Consider the following 22,922-nt stretch of genomic DNA (forward strand, 5'->3'; position numbering starts at 1 on the left):
TAACACATGTTGCAGTTTTCAGACACAAAAAGCTTGTTATTGTCTACTAAAGAGCAGCTAAGTCAATCTCATTAAACACTGCTGGGGGTGTTTATAGGCTTAGCTGGCTGGCTGGGCTTTGCCAATAAGCAGCCAGCCAAGATATAAACCTTATAGGTTAGATATCTGCTGCTACACACCATGACACTCCTTACAGGTATGTGTCATTTCTGCATGATGACATAAACTTCAACATGCACAAAGGACAGGATGAAGAAAGTGACAGATTACCTTTCCTTGACTTGAACCTTTGTGCTTTCTGGTCAGCTTTGGCATCACATCCGTGCCTCCTCTGCTACTGCTGCTCCGGGTCCGGGTCTGCTGCAGAGCGCTCCTCAATCCAGATTATCGCCCGAGCAGTCTGCACGTTCCCAATCGCTCCGAAATAGCTCGCGCGAGTGCCTCTGAAAATAGCTGCACCGATCAAAGCGGCAACATTCAGCAGTCCTGATGCACGAGACGGTCACAGTAGCGACACCCATGGGTGTTACGCAGCGCAGCCTCGGTCTGCAGCAGGTAGCAGCAGTGCCCGGAATGACGGTGACTCCCCGCGCTGTGCCAAATGTGCCAACTGTCGGGGCCATTCACAACCACAGTCATGTGTGTGTGTGAGTGTGTGTGTGTGCTGCAGTCAGAGCCAGTTGGTGCCCAGTGCCACGCAGCGCCGCAACATGGAGCACTGACCTGCCTATCACTGGGTCAAGTTGGTGAAATCTATGAATAAGAGACTTCCGGTGGGGGCTTTCAAAATAAAACTCATGACGGTTGATTCGTTCGCGGGAAATTGTGTAAAGCGCATAAAATTACATAATTTTGCACAAAAAAAGTTCACTGTACATGTATATTAAAAATGTTCCGTTCAATTTCATATAGCATTTTTTGCTGTATTTATTTCCTTTATTTGTTACAGATGGATTTACAAACAGCATGGTACTGACGTCTTTAAAATGTGTAAAAAATAAAGTTAAAAAAATGAAAATCATTTATAAAAATTGAACTGTAAAACTGTAAAACTGTTTGTTTGTTTTTGTCCTGTTTTTTGTAATTATTATTATTATTATTATTATTTTGTTTTTGTCTATTTGACTAACTGATCATTACCTTATCTTTTGTAACTATTCTGTGGCTGTTTTTTCTGTATGTCAACTGTCATGTGCTTTTGGGTTTGTGAAGAGTGTTTTTGTTCAATAGAAAGACCATTGAAAGAAAAGAAAATAATTTAAAAAAATGTTTTTAATATTTTATACTGAAATTAAACAAAGAACTTAAAAATCTACAGGTTTTTGTTGCAGATTGTATTTCTACAACACTCCAAACTTTCTTTGCATTTTCACCCTCCATTACTCTAAAGACCTTTGCCTAAGGTAGAAGCAGGGGCGTGACCAGACTTTTGGGATCTGGGTGGCTGAACTCACAGGGGTGGTGTGAAGTAGGAGTGCACATACACAACCACATTTATTTGCATTTATGTGCCCTCTTGCCTCCATTTACCATGTCTAAGGTAACTATTAACATTAAAGTCACATATAGAGGTTAAGTTCTGTGTATGTTTTACTTTAAAAAGCAACACAATAGAGTGGTAACATTAAATCCTTTAAGCTTATTTCTTTAGTGACTGATGAAGAAGATGTTAATCCTATTACATTTTGAATTACAAAAAAATTGCATGCAAACTATTGCAAAGAATGCACTTGTCAAGGATATATTAATTGAGGCATTTCTGCACTGAAATTTTAGCAACACATGTTTGTATGATGGTCAGAAAGTGTGCAGAAGTTTGCTAGTAATGTTCAATGTTCTGATTTCTCTCTAAGGCGTCTGTCTTAATGTGCATGCTTGTAAGTATTTTGTCTGTAACTTGTCTGTTACAACACAAGTAGTTGATTATAACATTAGTCCCACCTCTGACACAGTGAAAAGCCAAACAGATTTTGGGGTGGCCAATCAGATACCATCCCTGACAACCCCTCTGGACACTCCCCTGGATAGGAGCTCATTAAAAAAATAGACAAACCTTGGGTCTCACTTTCATGTACCTGGATTTGAGTGTATGACTTTAAAGGAATAAGAAAAATGTTAACTAAAACAATCATCCTTTTAATTCCAATCCAATCATGTATAATAATAATCCAAATGTATTCACAAAGCACAGTGAAACAGAAAAACTAAGTATTATGTTGAATAGGAGAGGAAAATTAATGAAACAAGGGAAACTCTCACGCTGAGTCAAAAGTCAAGGAAGCGTGTTTAATGTCCGCGCTGAGAGATATCCTTCTGAGAGAACTTTTCAAGCTGAAAACCCGTTGTGTTAATCCAGCCATGAACATCCTGCTAAAAAGCTTCAGAGTGATCACTGCAGCCATATATCCGGTGTTAATCTGTTTCTCTGTGACCAGCTTGACACAGCTGAAATCCCAGGCGAGCAGAGGGAGCAGAGGAGCAAACATACAGTGGGGGTGGGAGGAAGGCAGGCAGGCAGGCTTGATGAATAATGTATGATGAAAGAAGGCACTAATACCTAAATCATTCATAATTATGCAAGAGAAACAAGGTCGATGCCAATCAAACTTCAATTCCTCTCCCCTGCAGATCACGGCGTTTGACTTTAGAGATGATAGATGGAGAAAAAGGTGGCTACTGTTAGACGTTATCCTGGCCTCTTACTCAATCAGTCAATAAAATTACAGGACCATCAGGCTGAATTACAATCAGGGATGCTGTATGAGCGGCAAATTAGCTGCACACTGCTTGATTGTGGCAGATATGCTAAATGGCTCTCAGCTGACCAACGGCATCAAATGAGTTTATCGTAATTTAACTGTACACTGTTTGCTTGGAGGGTAATCTAAAGGTGCAACACTAAGTTAAATATATTGAGAATAATTTATGACAAATACATTGGTGGTCCTTTTTTATTTACCTCCACATCGATGGAGATTCAACTGATTATTAAGTTAATTATAATGTGCTTATCCGGCATTAGCTGTAATCTACTTATAGTCTTGTGGTGATTAATTTGCAACCAGTATTCAGATATGAACCTAAAAGGAGTACAGTCGGCTCTCTTGCGAGTTCATTTCCATAAGTTTAGAGACACTTCTATTTCAGCTCACATTGAGCATTTCTAGTTCCCAATTTCTTTTGATATGTGAACCTTTTCCTTGTCAAGAAACTGCACAAAAGATCTGTGCAACTCATTGTTTTTGAGAGCTTTTCATCTGGTAGGTATGCACAAAGCTAGCAAGAAAAATCGTGTTTTATCCTGCCAAATTGACAACTTATTTTTGGCTTTCTTTCATAACCTGCATGTCATATATTTACTGGTCACCCACCATTTCTTTGAGGTCAAGCTGTTCAGTTTTTTCTTGCAGGAGGAACATGTTCTCAATTACGTGTGACTGTGCTAGAACGAACCACTTTATAAGAGTGTATAAGAGAAAATGTAATCCTTGCCAAGATGACGACATGCCAACATCATACATCTCAGCTTGAGAGACTTGTAACTAAATATATCCTGCAGTTGGCAGACACACTGTAATAAACCCACCAGAGGACATATTTGTACTCTAAAAGGTTCCCTCTCTGCAAATGGTAATGAGAAATACCTGAGGGAGGCCCTGGATACGGGCCGTGGTGCAGGGTTCCTGTCAGTGTGAGCGTGATGGACGAGGTGGTCACACAGAGCCGAGCGGTTGAGCCCCTCCAACCTCTGGAAACCCGCATGCTTTCACTGGCATTGAGTTAAATCCCACCAGAGCTTCCTCCGTCTTCCCCTGTTCTTTCTCTGCTGCCTGAAAATAAAGGATGAAAATATAGCAAAGGTGAGTGTGCAGCTCGATCTGCCTCAAACAGACGGTGAGAGGAGGTGAGATTAATGGAGCCTAACTTGAGATTGCTGGGAGATCAGCAGAGTGGTAGGGTGCCAGAGAAGTCGAAGAGTGACTCAATGAATCCCGGCCCTGGATCTTCTGCTAATCTATAGGAGCTGCAGCTGCATGTGGGATGGTAGTCAGTGTCTTTAAAAACCACTCTCACGTGTTACACCTATTTCAAACTGATAGAGCACAGAGAAGTTTCAGTTATCAATCATTATGCGTGATTAGGGAGAAATAATCTACTCGTGAATAAAATGAAGGTATCACACAATTATGAGTTTTTTACTCAAGCCCCTAGAGCTCTCATTTTAAAAAGAAAACTTTCATCTTATTATTTCATCTTAATCAATTAATTAATTTATTATCTAGTTCAAATTGTATTCACTTTTTTAAGTATAAACTGTCCTATTTGAAGTCATTATAGACACATATATTATTTGTTCAGTCAATTTTTATTATTTATTTATTTAAATTTATTGTGGATTATTTCATTATTTAATTAGTTATTAATTAGATCTTATCATTTTAAGATTTTGACAGATTACCTCTCAGTGTTTTAATATTCTATTCTGTTTTACTTTGCTGTATTTGGTTTTAGTATAGCGTATTTTACTGATTTAATCTTTTTTGTGTTTTATTATCTTAGTAATTTATTTTATTTTGGTGAGTTTTATTTTCTAATTAATTAGTTAATTTTATTATAATTACTATTACTATTATTATTATTATTATTATTATTGCATATATCAAAAAATATATATATTTCTAATTTATTCTATTTTTTTATTTTCATGTACAACACTTGTACATGATGTTACAATGTCATTGCATGAATAGGGCTTTACAAACAAAGTCTGATTAATTGATTAATTGATTGATAATGAACAATTTAAAGGCATTTTACTTAACGTGAGTATTGTCATTTTTTTTCTTCTTATTGCCTTTTTATTTTAATTACATTACAGAAAGAAATACTGTAGGTATCTACCTTTGACTATGCATTTGTTATGTTTGCAGATTCTTACTATTTATACCAAGTTTACCCAGCCAATAAACTGTTGTGAATTATTATTGTGTATACAATAAAGCTCTAAGGTTATCCATTAGCATATAAGAAATTCAAAATAGCTTCATCATTGTAATATTGATGTAAACACTAATGAACTACATCCAATGATATCATACAGGCTTATTAGGTCCTAAAATGAGTAGTATGGTACTTTAAAGCTGCTGTGACGAACATTTGTTTGTGTTGATTTTGGCGCCCCCTGTGGGCAAAGATGCACATCTTATATCTTTGCTGATCTTGTTCAACAAATGCCAAGGTATTATTTTCTGACAAAACAAATCTGAACCTGCTACAACAGTCAAAAGTGTCACTTGTGAGTATTTGCTGTTGAAAATAGAGACAAGACTGTTTCTTCAGTGTGCTGTCAATCCTCTGGTCTGACACCCCCCCCTCACAGCGGTTTCAAGCATCAAAAGTTCCAATATCAACCTCAGGTGTCTGAGGTTGTAACATCACACTAGCTTTGTGTTGCTTCAAAGTAGTAGCAGCCTGCAACTGAGCCAATACACCTGACAGTGGATACAGGTGTTGATTCATTCTGAGTATTCACACCATGTATAAAAAAAAAATGGAATTCCACACTACCTGGCTGCCATCTGTTCTGCTGTAATTGTGTCCTACACACTAAAGGCAGGTTTTAGAGTTTTATCTTAAAACTAGGAGTGACGGGGTGTTGAAAATCTCAGTAGGAGGCTGAATATGTCCTGGAAGAAAACAAAGATTTGGACCTTGATGCAGAGACTGTGCAAAACAATTTAACAGAAAACATTCATCGTGCTGTCTCATCATCTGTCTTCAATCTGTGCTCTGAGAGTCAAGATCAAAGTTTGGAGAGAGAGAGGATAGATACAGAGATAAAACAAGAGATTCCTTGCATTAACACTATTTCAGTCGAAGTCAGCAGCAAGGAAGGCCTCAGAGGAAACTATTTGTAGCACACTTAATATAGAATTAGAAATTACACCAGCTGTAGAGCACACCCACAGTGCTACTATAGTTCCAGCACAACAGAATCCAAGTCCCCATTTTTAAAGCTTTCTCAGACACTCCAGAACCTCTTGGCCTGCCCCCTGCAGTCGTCCCCCTGCAGCTCTGAGGAAAGTGCTTCATTGGAGGCAGAGTGATGGAATAAAGGCTCAGCATCCTGCCTTCAAACTATCTCCAGCGCAACCCGCAGCATAACTCCAGATTCAGCAGAGACTTCAAAGATCCCCCACAGAGTGAAAGCCCCCCTGGCATCCACATGCACGTTTTCTAAGATTTGCACTGCTGGTTGACGTTGGAAGCTACCAGCGAGTTTTCCCACCACCCGGTGTTTTTTTTAAAACCTATTCATTCAGAAACCTCCATGCTATTTAAGAATGTTTTCTGTGACTTTGTCGAGCTCTATTTTCTTTCTTTGCAATCGGATATGTTTGATTTCTTTTGGAACAAAGTTTTTTTGGCATCTTCTTTTCCCAAGGCAAGAAAGTACACCCTGAAATGTATCACAACAAGCTCAGGTCTGAGCATGTGAGACAGGGATATTAGATGGATACACCCATAGGGAAGCAGGCAGGCAAACAAAGCCAAGACATCCTGAGAGCAAGAACAAGATGAAACACCTTTTCAGTAAAACAAACATGAAGGAGATGACAGACCTCTGATAGTGTAGGGACTCAAGACATCTGCTTTATACTTGAGTTATCTAACGACGTAGAAGTGGAGCAGCGTTAGGTCTGGCATGGTGGTGGTGGAGATTTTCATTGGCGGGGCGGAGACCATGGGACGGGTTGTGAGGGTGTGGTGGGTCAGTGAGATAAGAGGGGGCCAGGTGATGGAGGGCTTTGTAGGTCAGGAGGAGTTTGAAGTGAATGCATTGGGGGACAGGGAGTTAGTGGAGGTTTTGGAGGACAGGGGTGATGTGATCACAGGAACGGGAGTGAGTGAGTAGATGGGCAGCTGAGTTTTGGATGTACTGGAGTTTATTGAGGACTTTGGATGATGAACTGTATCAGATGCTGTTACAGTAATCAATTCTGGAGGTGATGAATGAATGAATGGATAAGGGTTTCAGCTGCAGGGAAGGAGAGTAGTGGCCGGAGTCGGGCGATGTTTTCAGGTGAAAGAGGGCAGTTTTGGTGATGTGGGTGATATGGTTGGTGTCAAAAATTATACCGAGGTTTCGAATATGGGATAATGGAATCAGAGTGGTGTTATTGAATTTGTTATTAATGGTAATGAATTGAATTTTCCAAGCTAAACTGTGTCTACATAAGAGTCAGAGCTCTGTGTTGTCAAAAGATGTGCACTTTGAATGATCTTATATCGAAACGAATACTTTTTTTTTTTTGGATGAATAACAAAGATAAGAAGAAGAAGTTACAGTCAATGCAGTGTTTATTATATTTTGTATTAAGTGTTCATTGTAAGTCACGTAGAAATACATCTGGCAGGTGACACTGAATATTTCAGGTGGAAGATCTATATTACTTTTAAAGCACAGAAACTAAACATACATTTGGTGCAATTTGCAAAAAATAATAAAAATTAACCATAAAGATGTAAAATGATTATTAGAGTTCCATTTCAGAGGTATATCATTGCACAGATGCTTTGTTCTAAATGTAAACACCTGTCTTAGTTGCAGTAGTACAACTTCATCACAAACAGCAGTAGTATAAAGTGATGGTAACAAAAGTCAAGTCGATGTTGCAGGAGATCTGTCTCCAACGATGTGCTTCACTGTCACACATGTGAATTCGCTGATGCTTCTCTGTGAGATTCCTGTGATGTGACTCAGCTCTGCCACCACCTGCAGCGCATTAAAGAAAGACTAGATCACCAAAAGGAGTAAGAGGAAGGTGTTTTTCACACATTATGATTTGATAAGGGAGATGACTTCATATGCTTAGATATGACAACACATCATGTTTACATATTGACACGGAAAGCTTGTGCGAGTTCATTAAAGTACGTCACCTGCTCCCATTTACTGACAACGAAGATGAAGGTAGCCACAGAAATCACACCAATACCAAGAAGCATGAAGTCTTCGGTCACTGTCACAAACTTCTCTCTGTTTGGGAAGTTTAATATTACAGGAGATGTAATCAATACTTTGATATGAACATTGGTAAGTGACTTTGTGTTATGTGAAAGAGGAGAATTATCCCCAAACTCTGCAGCTCTGTGAAGCCTAATGAAGTCTTTTTGCTTGCTGTTCTTCTTTGTCAATTTGCACTCTCCCTGCCCTACAGGTGTTGTTTTTGGCCTCAGGAAGCAGCTGAAAAAGCTCTAGTAACTCACTGTACACTACTTACACGGGACTACTTCTACCAGATATGTGTCCGGTCAGTCTCCGGACCGCCGGACAGCTGGAGTCATGCGACAGAGGTTTGCCCGCCGTAATCACTGAATCAACGATTCTACTCCTCCTCTCCTCATCCATGTTGTCTGTATCGTCCTCTGAAAACCTCTGACCTGTTGACATCAGGCCTGACTCTGCTTAAAATTACATTTTTTTGTCATAGTTAAGTTAAAAACTGTTGTTTTGGTGCCTGACTTATTGTCCTGCTCGATCTGATCTGTGCTGATTGATGCGTCTTGTTCCAGCATCCGGCAGAAATAGAATTCTTCTGTATCTGATCCGTTGTGTTCTGACCTCCCAGACCAGAGACGCAGTCTGAACGCAACGGAGCAGATCCAGTGGAAGTTAACACATTGACTAGAATAGAAACCTATCAGATCCGCTGCCGTGACAGATCGGAGACGGACCGGACACTGATCTGGTGGAAATTGGCCGTAAGGGGCTGACTAGCTGGTAAACAAAGTAGAGAACTCAGCAGCTATGGAGCAGATCATCCTCTCAGAACTTCTCATAAACCTCATCAGAGCTAACAGGAGAGTGGGTGTGAGCTTTGGAAATAAATACAATGCATGTAAATAAGCAACTGTTTGCCAAATCAACATCAATGTTGTGTTAACAGCTTGTTACGCTGTTTTTTTAGAGCTCTTAGATACATGCATTGCACACAACGCAGGCATGAGAAACATTAGAATCCACAACAACAGACCCAGCTGGTCTATTCAAATCAACAGCTCATCCACCCAGCCGGAATGTGGACCACCTGTTCCCTAAAAAATGGAAGCTGTGACTTAAAGAGAAACATAATACCTCTGCTCTGTGGATGGGCTCCCACACTGGATGGCTAACAGGGCGTCATAGATGGCAGTTCTCTGGAGGCTGACGAACTGGAGAACATGGTGGCACAGGGGATACAGGTGATCCACAGAGAGAGACGGCTCGTTGTATCCTGTGAAATTGAAGGCAACACTTTCAGCTCTTCAACAGTAAGGCTGAATCATCCTCACAGATTCTTTGCCTTTAAGTTCACCATATTTTAAACATCTGAAAGCTTCAGATAGCATTGATTAGATTTGAGTCCTTACCGAGAACCTCCAGAAGGATTTCCACGTATGACAGGGGGTTAGGGGCGTATAGTTTGAAATCAAGCCCTTTCAAAACCATCAGCTCTGCATCCAGGACTTTCTGCTTTGAAACACTGAGGCCAATTGAGTGCAGAAAATGCACGGCAGTATTGTTGTCGATGATCTAGAAATGTGTTGAAAGAATGATTAACCACCAGGGTTTTAATTCAGGGTTATTAAAGGTATTAGTTGAAGGCTTTGCAGAACTTACAAGACTGTGCAGAGACATTTTGCTTGCTAGCTGCACACAGGAGAAGATGATAAGAGGGAGTTTCTCCTTGAGCTTGTCAAACACAGCACCCTCATAACTTTTTAGTGGATCAGTGGTCGCACCTTGAGGTGTAGGTGTGGTGAACAAATCTGTGAGGTGTTTAACCATGAACCTGGGTTAGGAGGAGGGAGGAGGGAGGAGGGAGGAGGGAGGGGGGGTAATTATTGATCGAAAGGCAAGGCTGAACCAATATCAAAGTGGGTGTAGCAGAGAAAGACAAAAGTGCATCTCTGTCTTACCTTTGAAGTAATTCGATGGCATGGTATCCAACGAGGGGATCGAGCCTCAGGTCTTTAGCTATGTGGAGGATGTATTCTAGCACCACAGAGAGAGGCAGGGTGTTTAAAGAAGCAGAAATTAAATAGAGAGTCAGGATAGAGCTGACAGAGATGTACGGGAAGGAATCTGTAAAGCGTTATCATGCATGCATTAAAGGAAAGCAATAAATGTGTGTTATAAAGTGATATCATGCTGCTCTGTGAAATGGGGTCATTAAAGTGAAAGTCTCCAGGTATAATTATTCATTTTCGTTTATGAGAAACTAACTGAGGTTGTAATTTAAGAAACAATGTATTTTTCATTCTCTATCGAGGTATAAATGATCCTCCAGAGGATTAGATGATGGGATGAAATAACACTTAGGACCAAACGGTCGAGTAAAGACATACATCAAAAAGTTCTGAAACTATAAGAGTCAGAGTATATATTTATCTAACTATGATTTCCTCTTCTTTATACATAGAGTTGCATATCATAACCATGCTGGGGTTTTATCACCACCCACCAGGAAGTCTTCACTGGGCAACTTTTCCTCTAACCAGTTCGATCAAAAGAAACAACAGTATAAGTTAATCATTCATCCTGAGAGAACTGCAGGTTACTTTGGTAATCCGAAACTCACACCATCCAAAACAAGTCAAAGAACCAGACAGAGGTACAACAACAGAGGTTTTTCAGTTATTTTATTTCAACTTGAGCTGTTTTGTCAAATACAAAGAAATGGATGTTCATTAGAAGCTAATAACACAGTTTTCCCATTGGCTCTTTCTCGCTGGCAGGGCATGTCGTCTGAAGCGCTGACAGCTGGGTGACTCTACCTGGAGCAGTTTGTGTTAAGAACCTGTTACTATAATGACAGGGCTTACAATCCCAGGTGTGTGAAGACGTCAGAGTTATAAGAGCGTGAAGTTCAGTGGGCCATTCAGAGAAATCCTGTGCTGTAAAATCAATGTGCTGAGTAAAACAGAATTGCACTCAAGCATGACATCAAATAATGTGCTTAGTATACAGTCACTGTAAATATAATGCCTCTTATTTAAAATGTTCTAATGTTCTAAATTCATACAATTGGAGAATAAACTGGACAGATCGATTGCACATTGGCTTGAGTTGTAGAAGGCATGGGATAACATCAGTGTTGAAGTTCTCAGGAAATATATTGACACTATTGCTGCAAAAGGTGGACATACCAAATATTAAAGTGGATAAAAACTGCAGGACTCACTTCATCTGATATTTGTTGTGCTCAGAGCAACCATCTGCATGTTTCATGAACATTTTGAAATGAAACATATTTGGAGGCACAAAAAAGGTCAATATGTTCAGATCTATCAGGTGTTCTAATAATTGTGGCCACCACTGTTTATATATTGACTTTGGAACGACCTCCCTGAGGAGATAAGGCACACAGAGTCAGTGACATCTTTCAAGTCTCTTCTTAAACCCTATTTTTATGTGACTTCGTCCTTCTAACCGTTTTTTTCTTTTCTTTTATTATCATAACTTTTGTCCACCTCAACTCAACTCAACTCAACTTTATTTATATAGCACATTTCATACATAAAAATATGCAGTCCAAACTGCTTCACAGAATAACAGAGAGACAGAAAACAACAGCAATGGTAAAATTGTAAAAGGCATGATTATAAATAAAATACTTCAAAATAAAATAAAATCAATACAGTAAAATTAATAAAATAAGTAATAGTGGAAAGAAAAGTTAAAAAATATGGTAGCGTTAACAAGATCAGATGATTACAAGAAATAAATAGATAAATAAATAATTAAGTAAGATAAATATGTAAGCTTTATCTATTTTATGTATTTCTCCTTGAAAAAACTCTTAAACAATGATTTATTGGTCAATTGTCACACCATTTCATTCTGTTTAATTTACGTGTATTATTTTTAACCTCAAGTATTAGCATTGTTAAAATTCCTCCTCTCTGTCTGTCAAAAGGTTTACTTTGTTATTAAACCATGCTCTGTCTGTCCAAGCACTTTGTAAACATTTGTTTTTTAAAGGTGCTATATAAATAAATGTATTATTATTATTATTATTATTATTATTATTATTATTATTATTAACTAACTAACTGACTAACTAGCTGACTAACACACATGTTCGACCTTAGACTGGTGTTAAAATGATAAAACCAAGGTGCTCTTCTCTAACAAAAAGATGCTGTCAGGTTTTTTTTGCTGCAATAAATCTGCACTAAAAATCCATAATGAGATTGTAACACCCTGAAAAATGAAGGCTCCCTGAATGATGACTCTTTCTTTTAATAATCAAACATTTAAAAGACATTAAAACAAATTGCTGCTTTTTTAAATCCCGCAGTGGACGGCTTGGGACTTCCACTTTTTGTCTTGGACTATCAGAGACAGATTCAGAATCAGAAGTACCTGACCCAACAGGGAAATTAAAGCATTATAGTAGTTCAGAAGTAGAATAAGTAAAATAAATGTATGAAAAAAGAAATAGTTCTAATAAAGTAAAAATAAAAATTGCAAATAATGTCCTTTAAGCGGACTGAAAGGAACATCTGTGTCTTTTAAATCTAACAACAGGTTTCAGTGTTTTCATTTATCATGTTTAGGGTTCATGTTCTACCCATAGACTGTTCTACCATGTTTTGTCTGTCAAAGCACTTTGTAAACATTTGTTTTTGCTATATAAATAAAGTTATTATTATTATTATTATTATCATTATTATTATTATTATTATTACTATTATCATTATTAATATTAATATAACTATTATCATTATTATTATTACTACTATTATTATTATTGTTATTATATGTGTATAACGAGGTATTAGCTAACAGGCTAACACCCGTCACAGCTGTGTTTGATAAAAGAAAGTTAGAAACCCAGAAGTTACACATAATGTAATGAACAATAAAGACTTACCTGAATATTGAAGATAATATGTTCGTCTTAAAGGACAAAATAAATGCTTCTTCGCGAATATAGGCCATAAATATGAAATAAGTGTTGTTTCATCCATAGACTGTATAAAATCATGAAACGGTTATTTCCGGTTCAAACCAGTTTCAAATCTAACGGTCGGCGTCGGCCCCAAAACGGGCAAAATTCGTGTCAAAGTTGGAATAAAGATACACAATTTAGACTGTTTATGGGAAAACAAATAGTACAGTCATTTCAAAACTTTTTAAATTATTTATTTGTAATCAAACTACCTTTTAAATTCAAAAATATAAACTGCTAAACAGCGTTAAAGTAGCTCTGTATTAGAAAATTACTAGTAATGAAACTTCACTTACCCTGCAGTCTCTTGTCTTTGAAACAACCGCAACAGTCAGATAAAGTGTTCAGGCTGTCTTTGTTTCTTTTATTAAGATGAATAAGAAACTCTGTGAGCAGGTCGAAAGAAACTTCTCGAAACCTGTAACGTAGCTTGTGGCTCGGTGAAGACAGATATCTCTTCGCCATTTATGCTAACTGACATGTGAAAACAATACTGTATTTTCAGAAGGTTGTAAATATGTGTCCAAAATAATGTTATTATTTTTCCTCCAGAAGATGGGGCTGTTCCCTCGGCTGACAGAACCGCCTGGTAGTAGGAACTAGGAACCATGTAGCTGCCTTGGGGACTCATTTGGATGTGGCGCTCAAACCGTCCGGCGTAGATCTCACAGCATACGGATGGGCTACTCACCGCCAGTTCACACGCCCCTCAGAGCCAGCACACCATCTATACCTCTGCTGTGCGTATAACTGCTGCGACGCAACCTTTCATGCTGCCTGACTCCAGCAGACATGGCTGACAAGACGCCGAAAGAACCCAGCGCTCCCGTTGCGACCAGGATAGACCCCATGAAAGAGGGTCTTTCTCAGGAGCAGATCCACTTCATCAGACAGGTAGAGCTCCAGCAGTGGAAGAAGAAGACGCAGAAGCTGCGCGCACGAAACGTTGTGACAGGACTCGCCATTGGAGCGCTCGTGCTGGGAATCTGTATCCTTGTCCTGCGCAGTAGCGTCATCACAAGGTGAACTATGTAACGTTAGCTTAGCGGGCTAAAGTTATCCTGTTCTTGTGTTTTAAGAAGCCTTTAGGATACTTTATCTTTGCATGTTTGAAATATTATTGATGGTAAACTCATGTCATTTACTGACATGTTTAGCTAATGTATTTAGGAGTTAGGTACGAAGTTTCCATTCATTAGATGCTAACCGTACAGTTTGTCTTTCCAGGAAGCACTGTGCAGAAGAGGTGTGTTAAATTTGGTGCCCAGGTGAATGTCCAATTATAATGTTTATATATCAGAATATCAATATAAATAGATGCTCTTTTATTTCAAAGATAATAAATAGAATCCCAGAATTGATTGGGACTTAAAACGTGTGTAAAAGTGAGCTTTGGGAATAGTAACAGTCAGGTTTCCTACCTTCACAGGTTATGTTAAAATGAATCAATTCATTTAATTTTTATTCTAATTGAACCTTTATTTAACCAGGTTGGTCCCATTAATATCAAAGTTGTCTTTTTCAAGGGATACCTTGCCAAGACATTCAGCAGCAAAAAACAAAGTTACAGAGCAATTCTCTAGGAGGCAGCTGTCCAACATCCTAAGGATTCTACATCAAGGTCTTTCATTTTAGATTTAAATACATTTAGTTTTACCAGCTCTTTGAGTTTCAAGCTATTCTGCAATAAATTCCAGGCTGAGGGTGCAGAATACCTAAAAGCCCTTCTCCCAATTTCTGTTCAAGCTTTCAAGCTTTTTGGGGGCGACAGTAGCTCAGACCTTCAACCCAGTCCACTTGCCAAACTTTGTCCATGCTGGGACTCGAACCGGCGACCCTTCGGTTCGAGTCTCAGCATGGACAAAGTTTGGCAAGTGGACTGGTGGCTGGAGAGGTGCTGGTTCACTTGCCTGGGCACTGCCGAGGTGCCCTTATCAAGGCACCCAACCCCCAACTGATTGGGGTGTGCTGTTTGATAGCAGTATCCTCACTCTGACATCTCTCCCAAAGTGCATGTCCACTGCATGTGTGTGTGTGCATGATTGTATTTTTATATACCAAAAAACTGTGCGTGTAGCATGACCAAAAAACAACACGAGTGAAAAAATTGGATTTCCCCCCTGGGGATTAACAAAGTACGTTTCTTTCTTCTTAAAAAAGTCCTGGGAAAGCAATAAATACTGCTCAGCACTTTTCTATATGATAAAGACACAGAGGTAGGGTGGAAGCAGACCAAAATTGCCTTTATAAATGAAAATGTACCAACCTAGGGGTTGCCAGAGTCGGCCATCCAACCCGGGAGTACAACTCACAGCTGTATCAATCTTGTGAAGACACTGAGCAGAGGCGTACATGTACAAAAATATCACTATAGTCAGGAACCGGTATAAAAGTTGCAGCCTTTTTTACATTCAAAGAGAAACAACCTCTATATCCGTACCCTCTAAACACTGCAGTAGCTGCAGTAGGTCAAAACTAACCCTTTATTTAACGAGAAGGAATGCATTTCTGTATATATTTTGTCATGCAATGTGTTTTCCAATCATAAATGTGCTCCCATATCACACCATTTTACAAAACTAGTTTTAAAAAATGACCTGAGATAAGGAAGTGTTTCATGCTTTAGTCTAAAACACTAAACACTTACTTTTAAGCAGTCAGTTTTAGGAGATAAGAATAGGGCAATGGTTGATATTAGGTTTGGTGAGATTTGCAGGATACCTCTACAATACAATACACAATACATGGCTTAGGGCCACAAAAACTTAATGATTCAGCGACTCTGTGTTAATTGATAACTTGCAAGACAATCATATAACAGTACATCATGATATCTGACTAACTAAAGAATACAACATGTCTATAAAGTGCAATGATAATGTGATTAGTGCCACCGTGAGGAGTCTTGAAGTAGTGACAGCGTGCATCAAATTCAAAGAGATACCTGTTAAGAGAGGTCGTATCTTTAAGGCACTATCAGCAATACGACAGCTGTATGTCACAAGTCAGGACAAATTAAGAACGTTGATTTCCCCTGTTCTCTTGCATGTTTTATCACTCTTCCTCTTCTTATCAAACATTTGCCTTGACTCCTCACCTTCAACCCAGACGGCTACACATTCTACTCAGTCTCCCAGGAGCGGATTATGGATGAGATGGACGAAGAAGCCAAGCGAAGGACGCAGGGACCAAAGACTGGAGCCAACTGAGCTGCGCGCGTCACCTGCTAGTTTTCAGACTGTGTGTCTGTCCTGCACTTAACTGAGAAGGGACTTCCATGGACGCTGACGCCACTCATTCATATTCCATGGCTGGTCGGCAGCTTTTATCGTGTTGAGACAGAGGTGGACTTTGTTTTTTTCCCCCCCTGAATGTGAAGGGGAGTTGTGTTGCTTGGTTGCTGATGTCAGCTATCTGTGTCCTGGTTGTCCTGGTTTTGAGTGAGTAAATGGGAAAGAGTAATCCACTGACCCTAATTTGCCACCTAGACTGTAGAGGAATTACAACACCTTCTCAGAGAAGTGTCCAACTCTGATCATGTGATACACTCAGTGCCAGAGGAAGATTTTAAAAGTAGACGCTAAATTATGTTAAATCTACAGTGGCCTTTAAAAGCACGACGCAGCGACACTGCTGAAATGACACAGAGATCAAGCTGTTAACCATATTTAAGTTGATGAGATGATTTGTATAATAAAACTATGATGTATAGAATCTTTTCCAAATATTTGTCTGTTTATGTTTCAACCAAGCGGCAACCTCCGGTCTAAAAATATGAGTCCAATGCGGAGCTGTAGTTCATCAGGGATCCGCCTGAGGCTGGCTTCGGGAGTACCGTAAACCACATACACACCAATTCAAAAAAGCTGATCTGTACATCAGAAATAAACATGTTTACAGCCTGGTACAAAAGACAAGTGTAGTCTGGATAGCTCATTTCTTGATCGGCACACACTGTACAGGGGGTGAATTTTTTCATAACGCAGTAATTTCAAAAATATTGGGGACTCGCAAATGGAGTCATAAGCCAGGTTTTAATGCCATATCTCACATTTAAACAACAACATTTAAGCATAAACAGGATAGAGACTTAAGCTAAATATAGCATAAAATATGCTCACCAACTAGCCATCTGTTTCTTAGAGCAGGGGTGCCCAAAGTGGGGGTTGGGACCATAGACTGTAAATAAAAATGGACAGCGTTGCTCCGCCTCTTCCCGTTGTACGGTTCTGAAGCCAAAAAATCCCGCTCCTGGGCGCCGCCATTGTGCAGCCAGAGCCTGCGAAGCCACTGTAACGAGCTCCGCCCTACAGCATAGCATCACAAGACGCTGTGTGTCCTTTGAAGGTACTCTCTACGGCGGCTGTGAATCAAAGGAAACCCGGAAGTAAAACCCCGTTTTTTAAACTCTAATTAACGAAAAAGAAACTTTTCAGAAAAAAGAGGCCTTGAACACAAAACAGTCAAATACTTACTACATATCACCACAGCATACGGATGTGAGAAACATTCGTACGACGTGTATTTATTTTTTAAAGTTTGACTGCTCCCCCATTCAAATGAATGGGGGAGACGGATTTTTGGACCTGTACTGCAGCCAGCCACTAGGGGGCAGACACACTGCTGAAAGCTTCACCTCCAGCCAGGCGAGCTAAACCCCTGGTTGGGACACCCTGGGGGGTCACGAGACACACATGGGGGGGGGGGTTGCGAGATGTCTTCCATAATGTTTAGTTTTTTAAGTTGTCTAAAATAGTACATTTTACCCATTATAATAAAAAAACATCAACAAAAATAGTAGCTAACCTTGAAATGAAACCTTAAAAATAGAAAATGTGATGAGTTTTCTGCCATTATTTTTGCCAGATTGCTATATGACAGTCATCTGGCCTTTCTCTTTTACTGAAAGTAGTTCAAATATGCCGTGCATTTAGTTAAAGAGTATGTGTTTACATTTTCTGAGAAAGTTGGTCGTCATCATTTGTGCGTACGCATGGTCGGAGGAAGTTCTATATTTGTTCGCAGTGTAAGAACAAATTCAAGTAAGAATATATTGATGAATCCCAGATTTGTGCTTCAAACGTCTTCCAATGAGAGGCACAGCTGACTTGATTGACAGGCGGGAACACTGTAGCTGTTGGCGAGGAGGCTCAAAGCCCGCCTCTTTACATCACAATCGCTCCACAGCAGCAATATGGCCCCCGCCAATGATTGGCCTCAAAACAGCGCTTCAGAAACAGATGGGTGACATCACGGATACTACGTCCATATTTTATACAGTCTATGGTTTCAAAGCAGGAAAAAGATGACATCACAGCGGAGGTGTTTTTCTGTACAATTGCATTTATTTTTGCCAAAACGTGATATATGTCGTCTGATCTAGCCACCAAATCTTGAGTACAAATATAAAATAAGACATTGTTAAGGGGAAGGCACAGATTCAGCATGGCAGGACAGCAGCAGCTTCAGAAAGCAATACATTTATATATTTACATTCAAAATTTTGAGACTTCTTTGAATATATTATGAACTTTTGGAAAATCTTACAGGAGTTCCATTGCCAGAAAATTCAGTGTGTGTTGTGAACATTTTTATAAGGCAACGGCTACACATTCACAGCTTGGACTGATCTCTGTCAGGAGCCCATAAAGCACTAGTTTCAAAATTCTTGGGAGGGTTGATCTTCATTACTGTGATCAAAAAAACTGGAGAATGAGCTTCTGGGGAGAAAAAAAAGAACAGGGAAAGAATCCGCTCTCCCTCAGATAAACACAGTTTTATCCACATATGTGTGAAAGGATCATAGAGTTTACTAAAGTGCACGAGGTGCTTGATCTACGGAACAAGCGACAAACATGAATTCTGCTTGAGCAAGAAATAAGGTTTAGTTTACTCTTAACTTGTAAACATGATCTACAAATGCACTCTACTATTTACACATGTACAATAAACAGGAAAGCCAGTAGTTTCAAACCTAGGTTCATTTTGTACATCTAATCAATACCAAAGAAATCATTTTAATTGAATCCTTGTCTGACGTTGAAGCTAAGGTCGTCTGCATCATTGAAGCCAGACTAACAGTTTAAAAGAGAGTCTCTCTCTGTGCTGAAGAAAGCGCTATGCTATGATTTATAACTGTTAATAAAAAATCATGTTTTTTCACTGAAACACTGATTTTGTTTAACAAACAATAACTCTGTCTCACATGATGTCAGTATGGGATATCCTTTTCACAACATTTAAAGATGTCCGGTAAAATGCAGCTGAGCTCCTTCAGGCTGAATCCAAAGTATGCAGGTCATCTCATCAGGTGTCAAAACACAACTTCAGCAAAATGATTTCATAGTAATCAAACTGTACAAAGCATCTAGATTGCTCTCTACGGCCCCTGGAAGGCAATGATCAGAGTGTATTCACTGTGCAGTCAGCAGGTGCTGAGACATCTTTAAAATCTACAAAAACTACAGCAAACACGATTATCAGAAGTGTCGTCATTTTTTTTATACAGCTGTCAGGAAAAGTGTCCGAGCCTCGCCGCGGGTTCACATCACTGCGCTCACATTGATCAACGGCAGTGAATCAGACAAGCAGGGAAACAGTAACTATCATTATTACTCTGGGTCAAAGTCGCAGTCAGGGCAGCGCTCTGATCTACGCTTCGACTGCGTTCAAACAACAAGCTCGCTCAGAGGAACATTAAAAAGAACCCTGTGATGTGACACTCTGCAGGGTCACGTGACTGAACCAGTGGATCTGAGAGTTTATTTACAAGAAAAAGAACTCGTCTTCTCCAACACATTGGTAGGTACTCTGTGCTTCAGCTGCGATAAATTCACCAGATGTGTTTGCTGAGAACGGGATGTTACAGCTCCTGTGTAAATCCAGCGTCACTGATGACAGTTTATTTGAGCGTTGAGGTAATTGAACACTGTTGGAGGAGAGTTGTTCGCTGATCGGTGTGCCAGTGACAAGTGTTCCTCCTACAGGACGGGTTTGACCACTGCAGTCACACTTCAGATGAGGTAGTCCAAAAGTACAGCGTGCTAGGCTGAGAGTTTCTTACTAGAGATAAAGAGAGGAAAAGGGTGTTTTTAATGTTTATCTTTAAAAAGTGACAAAAAGAAAAGGTCAAATGCTGCATCGTTTACTCACCATTCTACTAATGTCAGCGGCGAAGGTGACGCCTTTGCTGGGTTTATCCTGGGAGCTGCTGCTGCTGCCTCCAAGAGAGTTCCTCCTAATGATCCCTGATTTTAAAAAATACAACTTTTATGAAACATTCAGACTCAAAATTTATATTTTAAAGTTAAAATAATGTTCTAAATCCTCACCCTGGAGTGGCAGCATATCCAGGCGCTGCAGGCTGTTCCTGCGGGACGATGGGAAGCCGCTTCCCTTGGACAGACGGCGCTGTCGGCTGGAGAGCATAGCAGCAGGAGAGACGATGCCCGGAGGAGGAACCTTTCCCATCTTCTCATACAGCTCCTCGATTTCTCTCTTCTGGGCGGCCTGCAGGGTCTGTACCTCTGTAAGGTGTCTGAGAAGGGACACAAAGAGAGCAGATATAAGTGACTGACCACAAAAAGTTGGTTGCACAACATTCCAAAGATTTAATTAAACTTGATTAGTTTGGAACAGTTATCCTCAGCAAAACTGAAACAAAACTTTGTTTACTCCAAAAGTTAATTTACAAGCATTATGATCATGGTTTAATCACTTTAAAGTGAATCTTCAAGCAGAAGAGCAACACATCTGCTGGATCCATGTGGGAAGTTTTGTCTTTTCTCAGTTTGCCTTGTTAGAAATGAAAACATTTTGAGGATTCTGACTTTTTATCAGGCTGCAACAAAAGTTTAGAGACATCACCATGGGTTCAAGGATGGTGCAAATCGAAATCTGGACATTTAACAGTCCTTAATAATAAATAAAACAAACAGAGGTTGTTTTTTTTTCGGATCAATGCTTCAGAATTTGATTTAATTATTTTGTAAAATGAGATTTGTGATCATAAAGTGGAGGTTTTCAGGTTCTCATTAAGCCCTTTAAGATTAAGAGTACAAAACTCTGTGTTGCCAGAGATGGCCTGGAGGTACAAGTGTGCATCACGATCAAGGCCCCTTTGCTGAAGTCTTCTCCAACTCACTACTCCTCACACTTCCTGTCTCACTTCAGCTGTCCTACATAATGAAGGTAAAAAAATCCTAAAATATAACTCTAGATAAGCTCTTTGTTGTTTTAATATAATCACAAAGTTTCACAGAAGATTACGAACTTAATCTGAAAATGATTGTGCAAGTCATGGGAGTTTTAAATCCCTGAAAAACAACTTTAAATACTTTTTCTTATTTTCCACTCCTGATTGTACAGAAAGGGATAAGGTGGAAATGTGGAGGCAGGGCCAACATTTTTTTCTTTTTGTGAGATCTGATATTTGCTTAATTCTTTTTTTCTCTGACTTTTGACTATATAGAATTTTCAGATTAAATTCAGAATTAAATAAGAAAACAAAGTCTGATTTAAAAAAAAAAGTTTTTACTGGCCTGACCTCCAAAAAACCTTTTGTCAGTGGCCCTGATCCCCCTCTGTAAGATAGAGACGTATCTGATTGTCTGTTTTAATCCCCTTCATGAATTGAAAAGTCACCTCTGTGCTGTTACTTGTGTTTTGTTCTGGATCGACTGTGTTTGGGCTTCACTTACTTCTCTCTGAGCTCCTGCAGCTCCACCAGCATGTCTTCATCATCACTGTCTGAGTCGTCGCTGCTCAGGTACGGAGTGTTTCTGTTGTAGGTCATCATCCAGAGGTGATGAAGGGCGTTGCTGTACTGCGGGCTGCCGGGCGCTCCGTCCCACAGCCTCCCCTCCATCTCTGCAGCTGTAACAGAGAGCCCGCTGTCCGCCGACGTCCCCATCAGACTCAAGCTGTACGCCCTCCTTCTCGTCCTCCTCCTCATCCTCTGTCGATCCCCTTGAACTTCTTCCTCCTCCTCCCCCTCCTCCTCTTCTTCCTCCTCTTCCTCCTCCTCTTCTTCTTCCTCTCTGTCCTGCTGCTGCTGCTGTTTCTCCTGGCTCTGAACCCAACCCACCTGTGCGTCCACCTCCTGTTTGACCCCTGTCAGCGCTCTGTGGGGGTGTGGGTGAGGAGGCGACAGGGTGAGGGAGGTGCCCAGGCTCGTCTCAGACTCCCCCTGCTCCTCGGTGCTGCTCTCTGATTGGCTGCTGCTGCTGCTGCTGCTGTCTGCTGGCTGAGGAGCAGCAGGTATGATGCACACAGCAGGCGGGGGGATGTCCATGCTGGGCGTCACCTTGAATCGCCCGACAGTGAGCGGAGCAGAGCGAACTTCTGTGGAGGAGAGGAAGAAAAAGTGTTAATCCAAAGTGAACAGCTGTTTTTTTCTTTTTTCAAATCCTGCAAATATCTTTGAGAACAAAGTAAGAAAAGGTGAGTAATGGAGCATATTTGAGATGAAGTAACTCAAGCAAATGTACCCCACAAATAATGTGAGTCATGCATTTTTAAAACTGCACATATGTCCTGTAAAACATGATTTCTTCTAAGTTTGAAATTACAAAACTACAACAATGCACAACATTACTTCAGCCACACTGTTCCAGGTGTTCCCGGATTATTAAACTCTTCCTGGTTAGTGTATGATCTCATTCTCTCTCTACTTACTCCTACGTTCCATGATTAAGACGTTGTAACATCTGGATGCTGACTTTATAAGCCTGACAGTCAGTCATGAGCTCATCAGTATTGACTGTTGTGTAATCTGATCAGAGGTGATTGATCATCCGAACAAAGCGTCAGTTCGCTCTGATTGCGGAGCTGTGATTATAATCCAATCATGTCTTTGTTTCTTGGTATCAGTCCTCAAACGAGTCTTAATCTGTTCCCACTGTTGTTTCCTTAAATAATTAT

The 22,922-nt window shown here is 39.9% G+C and overlaps 4 protein-coding genes across 9 annotated transcripts in view; 1 reads left to right on the forward strand and 3 right to left on the reverse strand.

Moving 5' to 3' along the window:
- tanc2b (tetratricopeptide repeat, ankyrin repeat and coiled-coil containing 2b) overlaps positions 1 to 13,409 on the reverse strand; it is a 242,485-nt gene extending 229,076 nt beyond the window's left edge. For 2 of the 4 annotated variants that reach the window (XM_034708630.1, XM_034708628.1), the window contains exons 1-2: positions 13,298 to 13,409; positions 3,645 to 3,830 (exon numbers count right to left, since the gene is read on the reverse strand). The gene's annotated coding sequence lies outside the window, so the exon portion shown is untranslated. Of the gene's footprint in view, positions 1 to 270; positions 756 to 3,644; positions 3,831 to 3,925; positions 4,094 to 13,297 lie in introns of those variants that run through there. The other 2 variants (XM_034708626.1, XM_034708629.1) reach the window with 2 other exon arrangements.
- On the reverse strand, positions 7,345 to 13,070 carry cntd1 (cyclin N-terminal domain containing 1). The gene is made up of 7 exons (XM_034708631.1): positions 12,924 to 13,070; positions 9,964 to 10,039; positions 9,665 to 9,836; positions 9,415 to 9,577; positions 9,140 to 9,278; positions 7,945 to 8,041; positions 7,345 to 7,777 (listed from the first exon to the last, which is right to left on the reverse strand). Exons 1-7 carry the CDS (start codon positions 13,018 to 13,020, stop codon positions 7,664 to 7,666), a joined length of 858 nt encoding a protein of 285 aa, XP_034564522.1. The 5' UTR covers positions 13,021 to 13,070; the 3' UTR covers positions 7,345 to 7,663.
- A 234-nt stretch (positions 13,410 to 13,643) lies between the features above and the next one.
- LOC117830489 (cytochrome c oxidase assembly factor 3 homolog, mitochondrial) lies at positions 13,644 to 16,726 on the forward strand. Of its 3 annotated transcripts, none has more exons than XM_034708633.1 (2): positions 13,644 to 14,023; positions 16,110 to 16,221. In XM_034708633.1, the coding sequence occupies exons 1-2, from the start codon at positions 13,794 to 13,796 to the stop codon at positions 16,153 to 16,155; spliced, it is 276 nt and encodes a 91-aa protein (XP_034564524.1). In that variant the 5' UTR covers positions 13,644 to 13,793; the 3' UTR covers positions 16,156 to 16,221. The 3 variants fall into 3 exon arrangements, with proteins under 3 accessions (XP_034564524.1, XP_034564525.1, XP_034564523.1); XM_034708634.1 differs by lacking the exon at positions 16,110 to 16,221 and adding an exon at positions 14,229 to 14,269 and having other exon boundaries at positions 13,645 to 14,023; XM_034708632.1 differs by having other exon boundaries at positions 13,669 to 13,989; positions 16,110 to 16,726.
- A 1,608-nt stretch (positions 16,727 to 18,334) lies between these two features.
- wnk4a (WNK lysine deficient protein kinase 4a) overlaps positions 18,335 to 22,922 on the reverse strand; it is a 64,614-nt gene continuing 60,026 nt past the window's right edge. Inside the window, exons 18-21 of the mRNA XM_034707210.1 lie at positions 21,701 to 22,343; positions 20,333 to 20,538; positions 20,154 to 20,248; positions 18,335 to 20,063 (exon numbers count right to left, since the gene is read on the reverse strand). Of these exons, the coding sequence (XP_034563101.1) occupies positions 20,061 to 20,063; positions 20,154 to 20,248; positions 20,333 to 20,538; positions 21,701 to 22,343 (947 nt within the window). The 3' untranslated portion in view covers positions 18,335 to 20,060. The remainder of the gene's footprint in view (positions 20,064 to 20,153; positions 20,249 to 20,332; positions 20,539 to 21,700; positions 22,344 to 22,922) is intronic.

Source organism: Notolabrus celidotus, chromosome 18 (assembly GCF_009762535.1).
Source record: "Notolabrus celidotus isolate fNotCel1 chromosome 18, fNotCel1.pri, whole genome shotgun sequence".
Lineage (NCBI taxonomy): Eukaryota > Metazoa > Chordata > Actinopteri > Labriformes > Labridae > Notolabrus > Notolabrus celidotus.

Coding starts and splice junctions, on each gene's coding strand:
- LOC117830489 (XM_034708632.1), top strand. CDS start 13,794: ATGGCTGACAAGACGCCGAAAGAACCCAGCGCTCCCGTTGCGACCAGG. Junction 13,990..16,109: donor AGCGCTCGTGCTGGGAATCT/GTATCCTTGTCC, acceptor CCTTCAACCCAG/ACGGCTACACATTCTACTCA.
- cntd1 (XM_034708631.1), bottom strand. CDS start 13,020: ATGGATGAAACAACACTTATTTCATATTTATGGCCTATATTCGCGAAG. Junction 9,279..9,414: donor AATCCTTCTGGAGGTTCTCG/GTAAGGACTCAA, acceptor TCAATTTCACAG/GATACAACGAGCCGTCTCTC. Junction 7,778..7,944: donor TTGTCAGTAAATGGGAGCAG/GTGACGTACTTT, acceptor AATGCGCTGCAG/GTGGTGGCAGAGCTGAGTCA.